This window comes from Coffea eugenioides, chromosome 3, assembly GCF_003713205.1.
Source record: "Coffea eugenioides isolate CCC68of chromosome 3, Ceug_1.0, whole genome shotgun sequence".
Classification (NCBI taxonomy): Eukaryota; Viridiplantae; Streptophyta; class Magnoliopsida; order Gentianales; family Rubiaceae; genus Coffea; species Coffea eugenioides.
The window spans coordinates 7,956,317-7,975,452 of record NC_040037.1 but is presented as its reverse complement, the minus strand read 5'-3'; the positions used below and the strand labels follow the sequence as shown (position 1 = coordinate 7,975,452).

Sequence of the window (19,136 nt, the reverse complement as noted above, 5' to 3'; positions counted from 1 at the left end):
TTGTTAATACTTAATACAACTATGATTGTTATGGAAAAGGAAAAAGATATTGTGATGAATAAGTAATATTAGTTACTTACTTTTAATTAGCTTTTTTTTTTTTTAAAGAAAAAATATGGTCATGTTCTGTTGCCAAACTAAAAGGGCTGTTGCCAAAGTGCAAGAGAACAATCAAACTTTTTTTTTTCCTTGTAATTTCAAGGAAACTCCAAGTTTTACTATTGTATCCAGACTAATGTCCCTATCACTTGAGTTGAATTTTAGCAATTGATGTTCTCAAGTTACAGAGCTAGAAAAAATTTTAGAGAGGTAACAATAGGTTTGACTCTGTTGGCACACAAAAATGTGTGTATACAGCGAAAGCAATTTTAACACATATAAAAATATATGGGAAGAGAAGGAAAACAAATACTCAATAATTTAATTAACTCAAAACCCAACAATAATATATATCAAGTCGTAGCTTTTCTTTCGCTCACAACAACTCACAAATCTCAACTATGAGATTTTCTCTCAAACCTATTTACTCGCAAAACTCAACTCAACTCTTTTAAGCTTAACCTAGCTCGACTGTTGATACAAGGATGGCATGATCAACAACCCCACTATTTCATCAGCCCCATTCCGGTGGCAGTGGAACTAGATTCCACCAAGAGACGTGTAAGGCCAATAAGCGAAGCTACAGAAAGTACATCATGTGGATGTTGACTAATAACTAATTAAGTTAATCATCTTTCTCTTTCTTTGGTTAAACATGAGATATTACGTCATATGAAATTATGAATGCTGAAATCTTTTTTTTTTTTTTTTTTCTTGTGAAGGATGAATGCTGAAGTCTTTAGTTACTGATCTTTCTCTTTTCTTGAGTTAGGCCAGTTGTGACTTTTATGGCCATGATCCAAGGAGGATCCAATCGTACTGAAAAAGCCTACAGTCGGAATAGAATGCCTAATAATGGGATAACGACATATGTGCCTATATTGTGTCATTACTGGGGTAAAATATGAAGAATAAATCATTTCCCCTGAAAAAAAGTATATAAGGAGAATCTGAATACGTCATGGTAAATAAGAAATAAAGGTGGTGTATGGATTCGAGTTTTCTACCAGAAAGTTTTTATGTTTTTTGTGAACATATTTTTCAATCACATTTTCACTTCGTATGCATCAAATTATCATAATATATTTTTGGAAAAATCGCCAATTTAGTCCTCAAACTATTTTACTAAAGTCAATTTGGTCCCTCAATATTTTATCGCACGAATTAAGTCCCTTAACTAAAATTCTTGTGGCAATTGAGGACTTATACGACATCGCTACCCAAAACACGTGTATCTGTATAGAAACCAACAGCGAGGCAGGGCCTTTTTTGGAAGTACACATCCTAATTTCTACGGCAAGCAAGACAGATCCCATTTTGCATCCAAATTGGGGGAAACCTATGAAATTAGGGGTTTTCGGTTTTCCAAGACATAACCCATTTTTCATCCAAGACGCAACCCCAGTTGCAGCGCTCGGAGAGACTCGCCTAAGCAGCCGCCGCTGTCGCCGCCGAGTAGGAAAATGGAGTCGGCGAGGACCGTGAAAGATGTTTCTCCTCATGAGTTCGTCAAGGCTTACGCCGCTCACCTCAAGCGATCCGGCAAGATTGAGCTTCCACCTTGGATTGATATTGTGAAGACTGGTACACTTAAAGAGCTTGCACCTTATGATCCTGATTGGTACTACATTAGAGTTGCTTCTATGGCAAGGAAAATCTACCTGCGGGGAGGTCTTGGTGTTGGTGCCTTTCGCAGGATTTATGGTGGTAGCAAGAAGAATGGCAATCGTCCACCCCATTTTGGGAAGAGCAGTGATTCTGTAGCTTGTCACATTCTTCAACAATTGCAGGCCATGAAATTTATTGACCATGATCCCAAGGGTGGAAAGAGAATCACATCAAATGGCCAAAGAGATCTTGATCAAGTTGCTAGAAGAATTGTTGTAACTCATTAATGGAATTCAGATTTGGTGACCTCATGAACACCTCAAATACTTGTGTCCATGACCCCAGATGTTTGTTCCATTTGTAGATTCAGCATCTTTCAGAATCATATTAAATTTCTGGTTTAAAGGGAAGAATTCTTGAATGTGCGACCGATTTTGAATGTACAACTTTTCCCTTACAATTTGATTAAAAAAAACCCCATTTTGCATCCAAGCCTCATTTTTTTGCCTTTTCAAGCTTTTTTGAATCCTTGGACATATTACATCAGTCCTCTTCTTCATCCATTCCTTGCTCTGCTGTGCTGCCCGTATTAAGTCCTCAAACTATCTTGCTTGGGGACTGATGTAATACGAACTCCAGAGGGACCTGCTTGGGGTTGGTCTTGTAGGCGAAGTAGGGGTAGGCATTGATGAGGAAAGGGGAGCCAGTCTTGAGGTGGAAGTTGAGGATGGCGGTCAAGCAGGGGGCGAGGTCCGGGCGGAACCTGCCGGCGGAGGGGGTGTAGAAAGTCTGGAGGATGGCGAGGGAGTGGGCGGTGGTGACGGAGACCTTGTCCTAGACGTTGAGGGAGCAGAGGACGGAGTAGACGCTCTACATAGTGGGGAGGAGGTTGGAGGAGAGGGAGGTGTCGTTAAAGGTGAGGACCTCGTTACCGACGGTGATGCAGGTGATTCTGGTGGCGGGGAGGAAGGGTTGAACGTTGGCCTTGACCCAGGCGAATGTGCAAAGAAGCTGGAAGTACTACTGAAACCGGTCCCAAAATGATCGATGTCTTGCTCCGGTAGAAAATTATATTTTGGTGTTTCCAAAAGTACCCCTGCCTCGCCGTTGGTTTCTGTACAGATACATGTGTTTTAGGTGGCGACACCGTATAGGTCCTCAATTGGCACAAGAATTTTAGTTAAGGGACTTAATTCGTGCGATAAAATATTGAGGGACCAAATTGGTTTTAATAAAATAGTTTGAGGACTAAATTGGCGATTTTCCCTATATTTTTGTATAAAAACTCTAAAAATAACAATCCAAACTGTATTGTTAACATTTTTGAGATGGAACTAACAATCAAGGGCACACACAACGCTATTGGGAAAAATGCGTGTCATATTTTGTTACAATGGTTTTGACTAATAGTTATGTATTTGCACTCTTTAATTAACAAGGTTAAAGAAATTTTACATGGTATTCTTGTTTATGTTGTGTGTTTGTTTTCAATATAGTATATTTATTGGATCGGTACTTTTACAAATTTGCTAGAAAATTTACAAAAGTGTGATGGCTAATTAATTAATTTAGAAAATGTGCCAGCTAATTGCTTACCTTTTTTTTTATTTGTGTTTATTTTTGTTCTGCCACTTTCCTCTTGTTTTCTACTTTTGTAGCAAGGAAAAGAATTATGCTATAGACTTGGATCACTTAAGTTGTCTTCAGTTTGAACATAAACGTGGGCGGCAGCATTTCCAAGTTTCCAAAAAACATCATCAATCGTTCACATTAATTACAAGAATGGTGCATAAAATAAAGAGAAAATGTCAATTTTCATCCCTTAACTTTTAGCCGTGGACAAATTTCATTCTCAAACTTTCTAGCACAACACATTTTGCATCCGAACTATCAATTTTTAACCAATTTCATCCTCAAATGAGAAATTAATCAATTTAAGCCGTTCTCTTTCATGCAACACTTTTTATTTAATAGGCTCATGCTCATCACGTGACTAATTTCTGTTCAAATAAATTGATTAATTTTTCATTTGAGAATGAAATTGGTTAAAATTTGGTAGTTTAGATACTAAATGTGTTACGCTAGAAAGTTTGAAGATGAAATGTGTTCATGACCCAAAGTTTAGGAATAAAAACTAGCATTTTCCCTAAAATAAAATCCAAATCTTAATCACCTGTCTAGATTCACCATCAAGTATTTTCATGCTTTTCGACTTCCCATCGTTCACCATCAATGTTTCTTGGCAAACTCTTAAAACAAGGATACCACCCATTAAATTGTTCAATTAGTAACAACCACCAATCCATTTGATCTCAATAATCAATCAGAATCCAACTACGAACCCCACTATGATACTAGTTTGTTGGGATCAAAGCGCAGAATAAACGACTATTGAGATATCAAGTACACAACAATTAAATGACAAATAAATCATAAGTTTGAAAGATTAACGATACATAAGATTTAGTGTGATTCGACTTCATCATTGAAGCTACATCCACGGAAAGAAATTTATTCTTTATTATAAAAAAAAAACTATATACAAGAATATAACTTGAACTCAAGTTCAATTCTTAAATACCATTTCTCATCGTCACTTTGTAGTATACCAACTCTACCTATTTATAAGTTACATTACTTGATCAACATCCAAATAATAACAGGGAAAAGTTACATTACTTGATCAACATGCAAGTAATAACAAGAAATACCTGCTAATTCCTAATCTTATACGGAGTAGGAAATAATTTCTAATTCCTAAACTCATATAAATAGGAAATTCCTTACCTACTATTTCAAGTAACTAAAATCAATTAGAAAACTAATTACTTCCACACAAAATAAGAAGTATGTTTAAAAGAAATTAAACCAATTTTTTAACCCATATTACTTAGGAGTTAGGACACCGCAATAAATTTGCCTTCTTACGATTCTATCATTTTAATATTTACCTTCAAAAACCATACTTACGACTCTATCCTTATCTCAATCCATCTGTCAATATTAATGGATTTTCTTTTATTTCTGCTTCTAATGATTTGTCATTCTTTTGTACCCGTTTGTCGATATTAGCTATACTTAGTATTAAGAACTAAATTAGTTGGTAGGGATAATGACGTGACGGTAAGATCTTAGATTTGACGCTCAAATCTTCCCTTTTACCCACTCTCTTTGTAAGACTTGGCCTTGTTTGGATTGCCGTTTTTCGTCAAAAAATTACGTCGTTTTCCGTGATCACATTTCCCTATTACCTTTTTTCCTCGTATACATCAAATCGCTACAGTAATTTTTCCATGAAAAATCATGAAAAATGCAATCCAAACACAACCTAATTAGTTTTCCCCATTTGAGAATATTCTAGTCCTGAAGTTGATGCTTTTTAAGTAAGGCGACAGTAATTATTTCACTGTCCAAAATGGGGTATAGACTCTAATGGAAGAATGGTATTCTGGATCAACAGAGACGCTTTTAAGTGGAAATATATTTCCAAATTACTATCAAAAGAGCTGGCCCGTACGGTAGCAGTTTAACGTCTTCATCGTTTCATATACAGCCCCGCCAGCTCTTCCAACCACCCAACTTGGGAGAAACACGCATTCTCTTCCCCTCATCCACAAACGAAAAAATTCCACACCGCCTTTTAATTTCCATCCTCAGCTGGTTGGCTGAGGCCTAAAAATCCAAAGCCTGTATCAAAGAAAGAAAGGAAGGAGAAGAAGAAATGGAGCAGCCACCAGCACCACGTGAATTACCGCCCCATCTCCCTGATGAACTCGTCATTCTTGAAATTCTCCCGAGAGTCCCTGTCAAGTCACTCTTGAGATTCAGATGCGTTTCGAAATCATGGCTTTCTTTGATCTCAACACCACATTTCATCAGAGTCCATCTCGAAAAATCATCCCAAAACAAAGATTACAGCCGCCTCAGCCTCATTGCACATACTTCTGCCCCACGTTTTGCTTTCAAGAATTGCTCTGTTCAGTCTTTACTGCAAGAACCGGTTACTCATGCAGCTAATATTGATTATCCTGTTGAAAAGGCTCCTAGTTCAATCTCTATTGTGGGTTCTTGCAATGGGTTGGTTTGCATTGTTGTAGACTGTGAACAAATTTATATATGGAATCCATCAACGAGAAAATCGAACAAATTGAAAGATTCAGGTTTTATAAGAAAGCAGCATTGCTATACTATTTACGGTTTTGGATATGATGAGATCAATGATGATTACAACGTAGTGGCAATTTTACGGGCTCTTAATCATGTGAAGATTGAGACTAAGGTTTATAGCCTAAAGAGTGACAAGTGGAGAAGGATTGAGGATATTCCTGGCTGTTTCCCTTTTTATAGTTGGGGGAAGTATGTTGATAGAAAGTTACACTGGCCAGGCTATAGTGGTAAGCAAGACAGGGCTGTTGTTTCTTTTGATTTAGCTCAAGCTAAATACGGAGAATTGAAGCTTCCAACTAATGGAGAGGGAGCGTCCTTTCCGGTACTTGGAGTATTAGGGAGGTGCCTTTCTGTAACTTATGAGCATCAGAGGTCCAACACTGTGGATTTGTGGGTGATGAAGGAGTATGGAGTGATGGAATCTTGGACCAAAATTCTTACTTTTCCAAGTTTTGGAATTCGCGGTCCTGTGCCACTGTGCATTTCAAGGAATGATGAAGTTTCAATCCAATTTGGATCTACTTTCAGGCTGTACAGTTTGCAAGATGATTCGATGGGAAATCCTAAGACTATCAACATGGATGGATGCCGTGATGCAACCATCTATGTTGAGAGCCTGGTTTCTGCAAGTGCTGCAGAAAAAGATGAAAGGCGATATGGATAACAAAGGCAAACAATGTAAACATCGCGCACCCGTACTTTTCTTTGTAATTCTCTTGTCATGTAGTTGGCTGTTCAGTTCTTGATAAGAAATGTGCATGCACTTTGTATTCTGCAGGAAGGGACATAGTAGGAACAACTTTTATGCATTACGTTTAACTCCCTTAGAGATGATTCCTCTGAGAATTAAAAGAATCCTATGCCTCTGTATTAGTAAATAGTCAATTCTAGCAATCCCTTTGATCTCAGTGGAGTTCATGTTTGGCACTCGGTTATCTAGATCAACTTGTCGTGTTCCAGTTTAGGGAGTAACAAATGCAGTACTTGGCATTTTCTGCAATTTTGTAGATAAAGCTGAGTTTGAGGAGTTAGGGGAGCATGGGCAAGTACAGTTGTCATATGATGCTGCTGTGTTCGATTAGTGTATTTGTAATTACAATATTTGGTATACGCTCATATAAATTATGCGTAGTATTATATTTTTACACAGCATCAAATAAAACAATTAAAATGACGAGTACAACAAGATAATGTAAGTGTATATAAACCAGTGCATGTAAAAATTACAATAATGGCAGTATAAAACTGTTTATAGCACAACCTCCTCGACTTCCTTAGTTAGGGGCCTTAAACCTGTCGTTCCTTTCATACTTGTATCAGTCAATAAAGTTTGAGCTATCTAAAATACTGTCTGAAGCAAACACTTAATGCCATTTTCTTTTGAAGTTTGATCCTATCCTCCACCTAATTCACAAGGGCACTTTTTCTAAACAATGTGTAGTAGAACAGGCTCATTTCTAATAGGGCAAATTATATTTTAGCCCCCTGTGATTTTCGTAAAAACCACGTAACTCCCCCATGATTCAAAAAGCTATACATAAACCCCCTGTAGTTTGGGTTGAACTGTCAAATAGACGGAAAGTACCCATCGTGACGATTTGTGGACAAAATGTCCAAATTACCCTAATATAAATACAAAAGAGAAGCAGATGAAGTCAAATTCTCCATTGCTCTGGTCTTTGTAATGAGAAAGAGAGGGTTATCGGCTTTTACCTTCAGAGTTTGGAGAGGATTCAGTGACTGGTGGGCAGTGATAAGGGTGGTGGGGATCTTGCCTTGCAGAATTTGGCTGCTTTGGGGATTTCTTCTTACAGCTCCTTTCCTTATTTTTGTATTAATTCGCTTTTATTTTTTATTCCCTCCTTTTGAGTTTTGTGAAGGGGTTTGTTATTTATGGGTAGCGTGAAGAATTGTGTTGTGAAAAGAATTTGTCAGCCACCGGGGAGATATGGGCTTCTTCTTCTTCTGTGTCTTCTATTTTTTTCAAATATTTTTTTCCCCTGCACAGAAATTGGGTTACTTTACTTAGCAGCTGCAGAGGAGGAGCATAGCCCAGAGCCCAGAGCTCAGCTGTAAATAGTCATTCGTGAGCAATCTTCAATCCATTGGAACATAGCCCAAAACGCTCATACATATTAAATGCTTCCGGAACCAAAGGGCATCTCCCTGGCATTCTCAGTAGCTGCAGAAGTAAAACAATGGAGAAAGATGATTTGCAAGGGATTCTTCTTAACTCGCTGCGTAGCTCGGGGGTTCCGATTCCACCCGGAGTATCGGCGATTGAAGACCTCACACCAGCAACGCTTTTCTTCATCTGCTCTCGATCGCTCTGCCTCATTGATAAAACCCTGTCGTTTCCTACATGTTTGCCGGAGGACTCCATGGCCAGATGCACGGATTGTTACTAGATCAACTGTTCATTGATGTTATAACTCACCTTCAGATTTCCTTCGTTCTCTATCTTGGTTTGGTTTCTTCACTAAATGTATTGCCTTCACCAACAAAGTACTTTCGGAAGCTGGAAAGAGATGAGGAACACAGAGCTAGGCTTTATTGGGTGCGTTGAAATGGTCAGGGGTAATATGGGAATGTTTCTTACTGATACTAGTAGTACAAGCGCGTTTTACCCACAAATCGTCACGATTGGTGCTTTCCGTATATTTGACAGTTCAATCCAAATCACAGGGAGTTTATGTATAGCTTTTTGAATCATATGGGGGTTATGTGGTTTTTGCGAAAGCCACAGGAGGCTAAAATGTAATTTGCCCTTTCTAATATGCAAAAACACATAGTTTGGTGCGAAAATTGAAGAGAATTGATTTATTTGACAGATTGTCTTGATTTTGTTTGATGCAGCTGTTTCATTTCGTGATTTCCAAGACATACTTGTCGGACCCTTGATCGAAAGCCTTGTAGAAGGCAATACTATTCAGTATTCTGGAGAGAAAGATTTAGTAGCAGTTGGTAATATAGTAGTTGACACATCTCATATGTACAAGGATGGATCAACAAATTTTCTAGTTGCAGTTGGTAATATAGTAGTTGACACATCTCATATGTACAAGGATGGATCAACAAATTTTCTTCTCGTGTGAGGACTGCATCCAACCCCTTTGTGTTATTCCTTTCTGCAATAACTTGCAGTTCAATCATAGAAATTTAATGTGGAAAATCTAGATTATGCTTATTTATATCTGATAATTTTAAAGAGTACTCGAAAAGATAACGTCTGAGTTTTTGCAGTAGTTTTACCTTTTCCTCATGGTGTTCTTGAGGGGTTGGGGTTGGGAAGCAAGAAGTGTTCTGCTTGTGGATATAATCTGCTGCTAAATGTGCCCATAAATCTTGTCTAAAACTTAATTATTAGTACAATTAGATACTGCACTTCAATATCTGGAGGATTGAAAGGGAAGAAAATAAGTATGGTTGATTAAGACTTCTTATTTATGAAATTTGAGAAAAAAATGTAAGGATGTTAACCTTGATATCCTAGTTGATCTTGAATTGTCACCATGGTCATGAAATGGACAAGTCTTAGTTTAAACTGTTAAAAATATCACATTGCGAAATGATGGACATCTTCTTCTATCATAATTTGACATTGTGACGACTTTCGCATGAAGTCTACAGTAGATTTTTTGTCAATACTTTAAAGAAACAAGGGAAATTTGCCAAATTGGTCCCTAACATTTACCAAAAACACTTTTTTAGTCCCTGACATATAAAATCAGCCAAAATGCTCCTTCACATTTAAATTGTGAGCCAATTTGGTCCTATTGTTCGTTTTTCCTCATTTCTCCGGCTAAAAATAGCACGCCCCTCTCACGTAGTCATATTTTTAGGGGCAAAACCGGAAACACATTTCATTACCGGTTGAAAGTAAAAGGATAGGGGACCACCACCAAAATACACATTTTACCTTTGGCTCTCAAATTACCCTTTACCCTCTATGGAGCCACCGGAAAACGACGCCGTGGCTGTTGCATCAGCTGAGAAAATCATCCTCCGCTGGGACTCCACAGCCTCCGAGGACGCCAGGGACAGAATCATCTTCGATGGCGATCGATATGAGATCGACAAATACTTCCAAGCCGTGGATGAAATCCAACGGTCAATGGAATCCGCCAGCATCTCAGACGACTCTGCTAAGGCCAACAGCGCGATCCAGATCGCCATGGCCCGCCTAGAAGACGAGTTTCGCAATATTCTCATTGCTCAAACTTCCCCTCTCGAAGCCGACACTCTGACCGATCCCAGCTCTTGTTCCTTCCGCTCCACCGCTTCTATTGGCAGCAGCGACGGCCACTTGAGCTTGCTGCCGCCGCCGCCGCCGCCCCTGCACACCGAGGAAGACGACTTCACCGAGACCAGCTTGGCAAGTTTGGTAAAGAAAATGTGATCCTTCCAGGAAACTTAGCCTTTCTTTTCGTGTGATTCCTTTGCCTAAAAGGGGCGGCTCAAGCATCATGTATGGAAGGTGTACAAAGTATTCAGGATGCCACAAAAAACTTCACTCATTCAGCGAAATCTTCTCGCCAGATCAGGGCATAAAGCTTGTGAATTCTCCATTTTCCAATCTAAGGGCGACCATTCACTCTTAAGTTGAATTGTCCAATTTTCAAGATTGATTATAACAAAATTGTCCATTCACTCTCAAATCACCTTTGGCTCCATATGCTTGTTAATTCGGGGATGCAAATAGGGTTTCTTGAAAGGGTAATTTGAGAGCCAAAGTGAAAGGGTAATTTGAGAGCCAAAGGTGAAATGTGTATTTTGGTGGTGGTCCCTATCCTTTTACTTTCAACCGGTAATGAAATGTGTTTCCGATTTTGCCCCTAAAAATATGACCACGTGAGAGGGGCGTGCTATTTTTAGCCGGAAAAATGAGCAAAAACGAGCAATAGGACCAAATTGGCTCACAATTTAAATGTGAAGGAGCATTTTGGCTGATTTTATATATCAGGGACTAAAAAAGTGTTTTTGGTAAATGTTAGGGACCAATTTGGCAAATTTCCCAAGAAACAATGAAGGTCTTGTCTGATTGTTTCTACTCTTGCGTAGGCTTGACACCACTCTGCCGCACCACTAGCCTGAAAAAGTTACCAATCAATCATAAATTTGTTGGGATATATTACATATAATCCCCTTGTGATCTCATCTATTGCCATATGACCTTTCTAACATTTCAAAATATCGACTTCATCCTCTATGATTTTGTGTACAGTGAAAACTTGACGGAAGATAACCTATGTGACGTCGTTAATTGAAATACAAATAGTGTCTTTACTTAAATGTTAAATTAATTGAGAGTTTAACTACCTTGTATAAAAAAGTATAAAGGGATTACGTAGGTAAACACAAAAATTATAGGAGGTAAAGTGAATATTTATACAAATCATAAGGGAATTATATGGAGATCAAGATTTTATCACACACTTTTTTAGAACGTGTTTGATATAAATGTCATAATTGATTGCGTATTTCGTCCATTTTTCACTTTACATAAAATTATAGGGAGGTTATATGGTTATTTTGAAATCTTAAGGAAATCATATGGCATTATGTAAAATCATAGGGAGATTATAAGTAATTTACCCGAAACTTTATCAATCATAAGAGTAAGCAAAACTCTAAAATGAGGTCTAATTAGATCTAAAACTCTCAAAGATTTGATTAATTATTGTATCACCCACTCAATGGCTAGTTAGATAGGGGGGGAAAATGTCAAATGGAACACAGTAAGTGCTTTAAAATGATTTGAAAGCATGGCTATTGGCTTGTACTTTGAGACTGGTCTAACCCTCTCTCGTATGAACGAAACTTTAAGAAGTAGTGAAATTTTGCCATATCGCTAGTTGAAGATTTGATATTCAACAAAAGGGTGCTACTTTGATTTGACCAGATTCATAAGAAGGAGAAAGTCCCTGCTCAAATTTGTTATTTTAATGAAAATGAAATTGAGATTACCATTTTGTCCACCATTACCATGCTTCTGTTTGTGATCCAAGTGTAAGGGAGGTCTCAGGGATGCATGAATATTGAAGTTTTTATGGTGTGTGAATTGTGAAGGAATTTTGGACTAACACTAGATGCGACTTCCAAGGAAAAGTTTGCAAGCTGATGATGGTTCGAGCATTCTGCATAGCAGCCTCAGATTTCAATACTCAAGATAGTTTGATCAGATTTGTAAGACTCGTACAAAAAAGTTCTTGGCTTAGAAGTTCCTGTTTTTATTAAGACGCTATTGATACTTTCTAAAGAAGGGGTTGCTCAAGATTTTGCCTCGACTCTTCGGCGGATCAATGCTTTGTCTGATCTCCTTTAGAAATGAAATGCAGACCACTGGAAGCACTTGGGGTCGTCGAATCTGCAGCATTATTGGTGATTGCCAAGTACATAGTAGGTGATGAGTCAAATTGGCAAATTGCTTGAAAGTCAGCCTTAACAGATTAGAAGAATCAACAATTCAACCAGAGCGAGAGGAGAGTGAAAGCTGAAAATAGATCCTTTGCTTGAAAGAACACTGAACATTGACTTTCTTGGTGAAATTAGGTGCCCAGTAGAGCAAAGGGATGGAAATAATTAAGGTCATCGATTACGGTATTAAATCGCACTAGGATAATTGAGGATAATAGCATAACTTGACCAAGTCAAACAGGAGCACTTGCAATAAATAATTTGCTCGAGTACAAGTTGCCAGACAGAGAGACTGATGCCGACTCAGTTTTGATAGTATTATACAAATGTCCCAAGAATGGATATAAATTTCGTAGCTCATCTCTTCCAAAGTGCAAGTGAAAAATGCATTTAAAAAATGACTAGGTTGATTCGAGAAAGGCCAACGGGCTCTACAGTCTTGTTCCCAGATTCTTCTTGTATGAAACAACCACTTGATTGGCTTTGGATTCATCTCCTACTGTTGGACGAATATTAGAGATTAAAGCAGCATTGGATCAAGAATCTGCTTTCAGCTAACCGATATGCAAGCCCATCAAAGGCCAGAATATAATATTCTGCAAGAAGATCCAAGGCCAATGCCAGATCTTCCCCAAGAACTCATAGTTGACATACTCACAAGGTTACCAGTCAAGTCCATTTTGAGATTCAGGTGTGTTTCAAAATCATGGCTTTGTTTAATCGCAAGTCCTCATTTCATCAAATCCCATCTCACAATATCAACAAAAGTCAACAATCATGCCCGTCATGGCCTTCTTTTAGCTCCCATTGATGCTCCTACTGAGCTTTACACCTGTTCTCTTTATTCTGTTTTGTATCAAAGATCTCCTGTTAGTGCTGAAAAGGTTCAACTCCCCTTGCAAAGTAAATATCCTAGATTATCCTTTGTGGGATGTTGCAATGGTCTGGTTTGTTTATCTGAAGGGTCTCATGATCTCATTTTGTTCAATCCATCCACAAGAAAATCCAATGTTTTACCGAATTCAGGCATTGATGTGGGTAAATTTAAGCATATGACATATGGTTTTGGTTATGATGAAGTACATGATGATTATAAATTAGTAGCAGTAGGCTATTCTTGCCCCTATGGGATGAATTGCCAGACTATAGTCAATGTCTACAGTTTAAGGACCAACTCTTGGAGAAATATTCAAGGCTATGAAGGTGGATTCATTTCTTCTTGTTCAGGTGTGTTTGTTAACGGAGCTCTTCATTGGCTAGTGGTTTCTGAGGATGGTTCTATTTCCTCTTGGCGAATTGTTTCTCTGAATCTGGCAACAGAGACCTATGGAGAGATATTGCAGCCTAACTATGAAAAGGGCAATGTTGCTTTTACACCCGGGGTTTTAGAAGGAAATCTTTGTGTCTTTTACAACCACTATGAAGTGAAATTCGATGTATGGGTGATGAAGGAATATGGGCTGAAGGAATCTTGGACTAAGTTGGCTTGTATCCCTTACTCGGTGAATTTCAAGGGTCGTGCTTCACCATTGTTTGTCTCAGAAGCTGGGGAGATCTTATTGAAGCATGATTACTCTTTGATGCTCTACAATGGGAAAGATGATATTTTTACAAACCGGGATCTGCAAATGCAAGGTGCTAACTATCCAGGAGCAGCTGCTGTCTACATTGAGAGCTTGGTATCCCCTCACATTGATGAGGTTGGGCACAAAACTTGTGCACAGTGAAAGAAAGGTGAAATTGTTCAAGGATAACCTTATCCAACCTAGAATATTACTTCTGTTAGACATTGCTTTGAAATATTCTAGTTTGCGGAAGACTCCCCCAATGATGGACTAGGCAACCTCACAAAAGTCCTAGCCGCTAAATGGCACAGATCAGAAGATGCTATGATTTTTGGTGTACAACAGTGCTTTTTCTTGAATCTGTATGATAACCTATTTTCTTTGATGCTCTTCTCAGTCTTATTGGCGTTTTACCTATTTGCACATTTTCTTCAATGCTTTTTCAGTTTCAAGTTGAGAAACGTACCTCTTTTAGCTGATATCCCTCAGAATTGCAAACTCAAAACTAAACTGGATTATAATTGCTGATAACTCGTAGCAAATACGATGAGAACTCACTCCTGATAAACCACCAAATGTGCTGCCAAATGATGGTCATAAGGTGCTTAACAAGTTCTGAATCCACTTCTACTTGAACCACAATAATCATTATCTGTAATATCTATATATTTCCTTCATTGTATCGACACTTGAGATCGTCTTCTAGGTCCAAGACTCCCAGGTAGTTAATTACCTCTTGACATTCAGATCCACCTAAAATGGTCATCAATATGCCTCCTTACTCTGCATACATATAGATACAAGGTCTCAATCTGTTTCTTCGTGCTTCTTTCTCATTAAGCTTGATTCTGGTTGCTTGTCTGAACAGAGCCAATGGTGCTTGCGTAATGAGAATGAGATGAAGATTGTACAATGAGCCCATCGCGCTTGTATTCCTTCTTGTTAGTGGATTTATTGAGAGAGGCTTTTCACGAATTATGGGTGAGAGATGAGGGGTTGTCGCGAATTAATATTGGGATAGAGGATAACCGAAGTAATGATTTCACAAGACAAATGAATCTCAGGAAGGATTTTAGTCGAAGCCTGTGTAGAGTTTCAATGATCTAATCATGGGCAATTTATATGATTGGAATATGTTTGTTTACTTCAATTCCCATAGATTTTCCGTCATAAAGTTTAGTGTGTTTTGCTTGTCAGAGTTAACTGCTTATAAGGGAGAACTATAAGTACTGCAGAATGCAAAGCAGGATCCACAAAGAAGCATATAAAGAGGATCTGCAAACCTGCCTACCTAACTGAAGTGAAAATTTGTGAACACAATTACGAAGCAAAGAGAATTAAATCATTGGTCATAGAGTTGATGCATCGGAGAAACCAGTTTTTTGAGGTTTATAAGCATCTCATGGATCAGTTCAGAGAATCATTGAACACTTCAGAAGCAGCTTGTGCTTGCAGAAACCATGAAGCTGTATCATCCTTGCGCCGGGCCATGCTAATCTTCTCTGTATCGTTCCAATTTTATCGGATGTCCCCGAAGGGACCTGTATCTAGTCAAATCTATAACAAAATACTAAGTAGAATTTGATCATTTCTTTGACATCATAAGAAACTATATTAGAGCACAGTTCTGATATACTATAACGGATGTTCTGTTACGGTAATCGTCAAGTTATTCTATAGCTCTTCGAAGTTCTTAGGTTTCTGCCGTACTAAGCATTACGAGCAAGGAGAGGCTATCAAACAGATCCAAGGTGGCAGCTTAAGTTTCTATTAAGATGAAAACAAGCAAAAGAAAGCAAGGTTTTATTTGATATCGACCGATGAAAAGTGACAACAAATTATCTCAAATTTGGTCAGAAATGAAAATCACTGATCTTCATTGTAAATGTTGAGGCATAATTGCTGAACTCAAGAACAACACTCTGGAATAAAATGGTTATGATAGCTGAATGTGCCAAATTCCAACTAACCATCTTTGTCGCCCTATCTTGCTGTGGAAAAAATTAAGTTTCAAGTTCTTAACATTATGTAACATCAAAGTAACAAGCCCAACTTCATCAATAATTGGATTGGAATGGAACGGAAAAATCTCAATGCAAAGTTTCTCTAACTACTCAACATAATTAGAAGCACAAAATGGAAAATTGAGCAGTCTTAGGACAAAAAAAAAAAAAAAGGGCCTTGATTCACTGCAGAAAGGATAACAAAAGAATATTACTAAACTTTAGAGAGCATGATGAGAATTTATTATCTTTAGTGCTGTACTTGTTGCTCCTGATTCAGTGAAACCAGGCTTTCTACATAAACGCAGGCATCAGACAATGTGAACTGGAGATCCGCAGATGAACTACTAAATCCAACCTTGTAACTCTTAAACGAACCATCCTTTGCATTGTACAATACCAAATCTGGCCCATTTATAAGCAAAATTTTCTCATCTTCTGATGTCCACAGTAGTTTATAACTGGGATACGCCCAGGATTCATGGTGAGGGATGCTAAGCACTTTCATCCAAGATTCTCTAATCCCATATTCCTTCATAATCCACACGTCAGTGTGAGTGTATTCATTACTATGCCTACACAGCATACATAGACTTCCTTGGAAAATATCTATATCTGAGTCATAATACTCGTCCAAATTTGGCAGCCCCATCTCTCTATATGTTTCTGATGGTAAATCAACACAACAAATGGACAGATAATCTTCTTTTTTTAAGGGCCAATGGAGATTCCCATTCAGAACTATACCACACTGCTCTTGAGCAATATAACCGCCCTGAAAATTCCCAAGCCTCTTCCAAGATTCATTTCTCATGCTGTAAACGTTAACGTCTCGCCGCCCAGAAGATAGCACAGCACAATCATCAAAAGTGCAGATAATCTCAACTACTTTATAGTCATCATTGACCTCATCATAACCAAACCCGAAAATAATGTAGTATTGGTCAGAATATTCTGGTACTTCAACGTCTAAATCAGGCAATTCCTTGGATTTCCCAGTAGATGGGTTCCACAGAAATAAACCACTTGCATTGGCATCAATGCAAACTAATCCATTAGAACTACCAACTATTACGATGGTCCGAGAGGGGACTTCCCAGTTGAGATTATCAAACATGACAACATCAGTAGATATTTCATCACACATTAAGCAGTTGAGAGAACATTGTTTTACGCAATCATCAACGTCAACATACCCCTTGATGAGAATCCTTTGGCTGTCTCTGGAAGTATGGAATTTGAGATGGGCTTTGATGAATTCTGGGCTTGATATTAAGGACAGCCATGATCTCGAAACGCATTTGAATCTCACGAGGGACTTCACCGGGAGTCTTAATAGGATTGCATTTATGACTTCATCCGGAAGGATTGGCAGTGAGGCCGAAGGGATTGCTAAATCTTGGGTGGGAGCTGACGGGAATTCTTGATGTGGGGTGTGTTCAATTTTTGTTGATCGGCCACCAGTAGTTCCACTTGTTCTGTCCATGAGAGGTTTGCTTCTGAGCTGTGCACGAAATTTAGTGGTAACTTTAGGCCACCCGGTGATACTGAGAGCTCATTAAGGGTCAGAAAGAAAAAGAAATAAATGGCAATAGAGTTGGATGGTTTTTTCTTTTTTTGGGTCTTCTTCTTCTTCTTATTCTTGTTGACAACAGCAACTGTTGTAACCTAAGATACATAGTGGATAAGACAGATGAGTGTAACCTAACAAACATAGTGGATGACAGATGAGTGTAACGACCCCAATGGTTCAGCACTAGCGGACGGGCCTCACAATTGGGGGTACATTTGAGTCGAGTTCAAGTAGTACACTACTCAAGGTAAGATAATTGAGTTCGAACTCGTCAAACTTTTGGAAGTCAAACTCGAATTCGAACTCAACTTCCGTTTGTCTTAATCAATCTCAAACTCGAATTTGAGTTTAATTAAATCTAGTTGAGTTAAATTAAATTCAATCGAGCCCATTCGAGTTTAACTGAATCTATTTGACTCTAATTAAACTCACGTAATACAAATTAATATTTTACATATTTTTAAATAAAAGATATTATTGATATTTCATAATAATAAATATAAAAAAATTAAATATATATGTATATTATAAAAACTCGATTAGGCTTGTCGAGCTTTTGAGCACAAAATATTGGAACTCAACCTTGACTCATGAGCTCAAATAAGTAGCTCGAACTCAAGTTCAAACTCGATCAAAACGAGTTCGAGTCGAGTTATTTGGTTCAACATCATCCCTACTCACAAGTACCTTCGATGTAACAAAAATTAAATTGAATGAATATTTAACCGTGAAATGGAATAAAATGAAACTTGTGAAGCCTCAGATTTGTACAAAAAAAAAAAAAACCCCAGGTGCCAACTAAAGTTTCTAGGAAGAAGAAAACAAGGAACAAGTGAAAGAAAACCAGAATTTATTTTAGTATATATTTACAAAGTCAAGCAAACACACAGTTTCATATCATTTGGCTGGAAATCAATTTCTCTTGCTACAATCTTTCTGATTATACTGCAGAAATATCTATTATGTTGATGCTTATGTACTTGGTTCAATAACAATACGTCCACCATTTCAAGGTAGATCAGAAAAGCGATACAGATGTGATAACTGAACGTGCAAAACTTTTAGCTCATTTTTCTCTTGGATTCAACTCAATCTGCATCTAATAGCAAAGTATCCAATATATTTGAAATCATGCACGTCCTCCAAATTCTTTAATTTCAGAAAATCACATCAGAGAAAAAGCAAAGATAAAACGTAACCAAAGTCGTAGAAACTAAGCTACGAGAGCTTCTATATCCTTCTTTTCCCACATTTGGGTACCTGAGAAAAGGGCCATGCTTCAATAGCAACCTTTGTTCTCTAACAGCTCAACTTGTTAACAAGTTTCCAATTATTCAGGAAGAAACCCAAAGCATGAGACATATGCAAAACCTAAGAACACTAGAGAATTGTTAAGACGGGCATCAGATATATTTGAGATCATGCTTTTTTTGGAACTGAAAACAGGATTCAAATTCTTTGCCAGCCTAAGAAAAGTAAGACGGGGATGACAAGCAAGTCTACCTACTCTGTATTTCAAACTTCTAAACCCTTTCTCTCATATTTTTTTTTTTTTCAAATCTTTTTACACTAGGGGTGAAAAAACATTACAACATAAGAGTTTCACCAGATGAATGACAAAAAACAGGGAAAGAACGAATGTCAGGAAAGCATAACCATGAAGCAACTCAAATTGAGCACTTATATTGTAGTTTACAAACGTTA

At 37.9% G+C, this 19,136-nt stretch overlaps 4 protein-coding genes and 1 pseudogene across 4 annotated transcripts; 3 read left to right on the top strand and 2 right to left on the bottom strand.

Annotated features, from left to right (window-relative positions):
* Positions 1-1,509: 1,509 nt before the first annotated feature.
* Positions 1,510-2,129, top strand: LOC113765804 (40S ribosomal protein S19-3-like). Its single transcript, XM_027310055.1, has one exon. The coding sequence runs from the start codon at positions 1,563-1,565 to the stop codon at positions 1,992-1,994; it is 432 nt and encodes a 143-aa protein (XP_027165856.1). The 5' UTR covers positions 1,510-1,562; the 3' UTR covers positions 1,995-2,129.
* A 3,222-nt stretch (positions 2,130-5,351) lies between these two features.
* On the top strand, positions 5,352-8,882 carry LOC113765779 (F-box/kelch-repeat protein At3g23880-like). Its single transcript, XM_027310028.1, has 2 exons — positions 5,352-6,552; positions 8,731-8,882. Exon 1 carries the CDS (start codon positions 5,429-5,431, stop codon positions 6,536-6,538), a length of 1,110 nt encoding a protein of 369 aa, XP_027165829.1. The 5' UTR covers positions 5,352-5,428; the 3' UTR covers positions 6,539-6,552; positions 8,731-8,882.
* A 3,787-nt stretch (positions 8,883-12,669) lies between these two features.
* On the top strand, positions 12,670-14,267 carry LOC113765805 (F-box/kelch-repeat protein At3g23880-like). Its single transcript, XM_027310056.1, has one exon. The coding sequence runs from the start codon at positions 12,855-12,857 to the stop codon at positions 14,016-14,018; it is 1,164 nt and encodes a 387-aa protein (XP_027165857.1). The 5' UTR covers positions 12,670-12,854; the 3' UTR covers positions 14,019-14,267.
* A 1,042-nt stretch (positions 14,268-15,309) lies between these two features.
* LOC113767182 lies at positions 15,310-15,397 on the bottom strand (annotated as a pseudogene).
* A 499-nt stretch (positions 15,398-15,896) lies between these two features.
* On the bottom strand, positions 15,897-17,445 carry LOC113765498 (F-box/kelch-repeat protein At3g06240-like). Its single transcript, XM_027309705.1, has one exon. It carries the CDS (start codon positions 17,343-17,345, stop codon positions 16,110-16,112), a length of 1,236 nt encoding a protein of 411 aa, XP_027165506.1. The 5' UTR covers positions 17,346-17,445; the 3' UTR covers positions 15,897-16,109.
* Between the last annotated feature and the right edge of the window lie 1,691 nt (positions 17,446-19,136).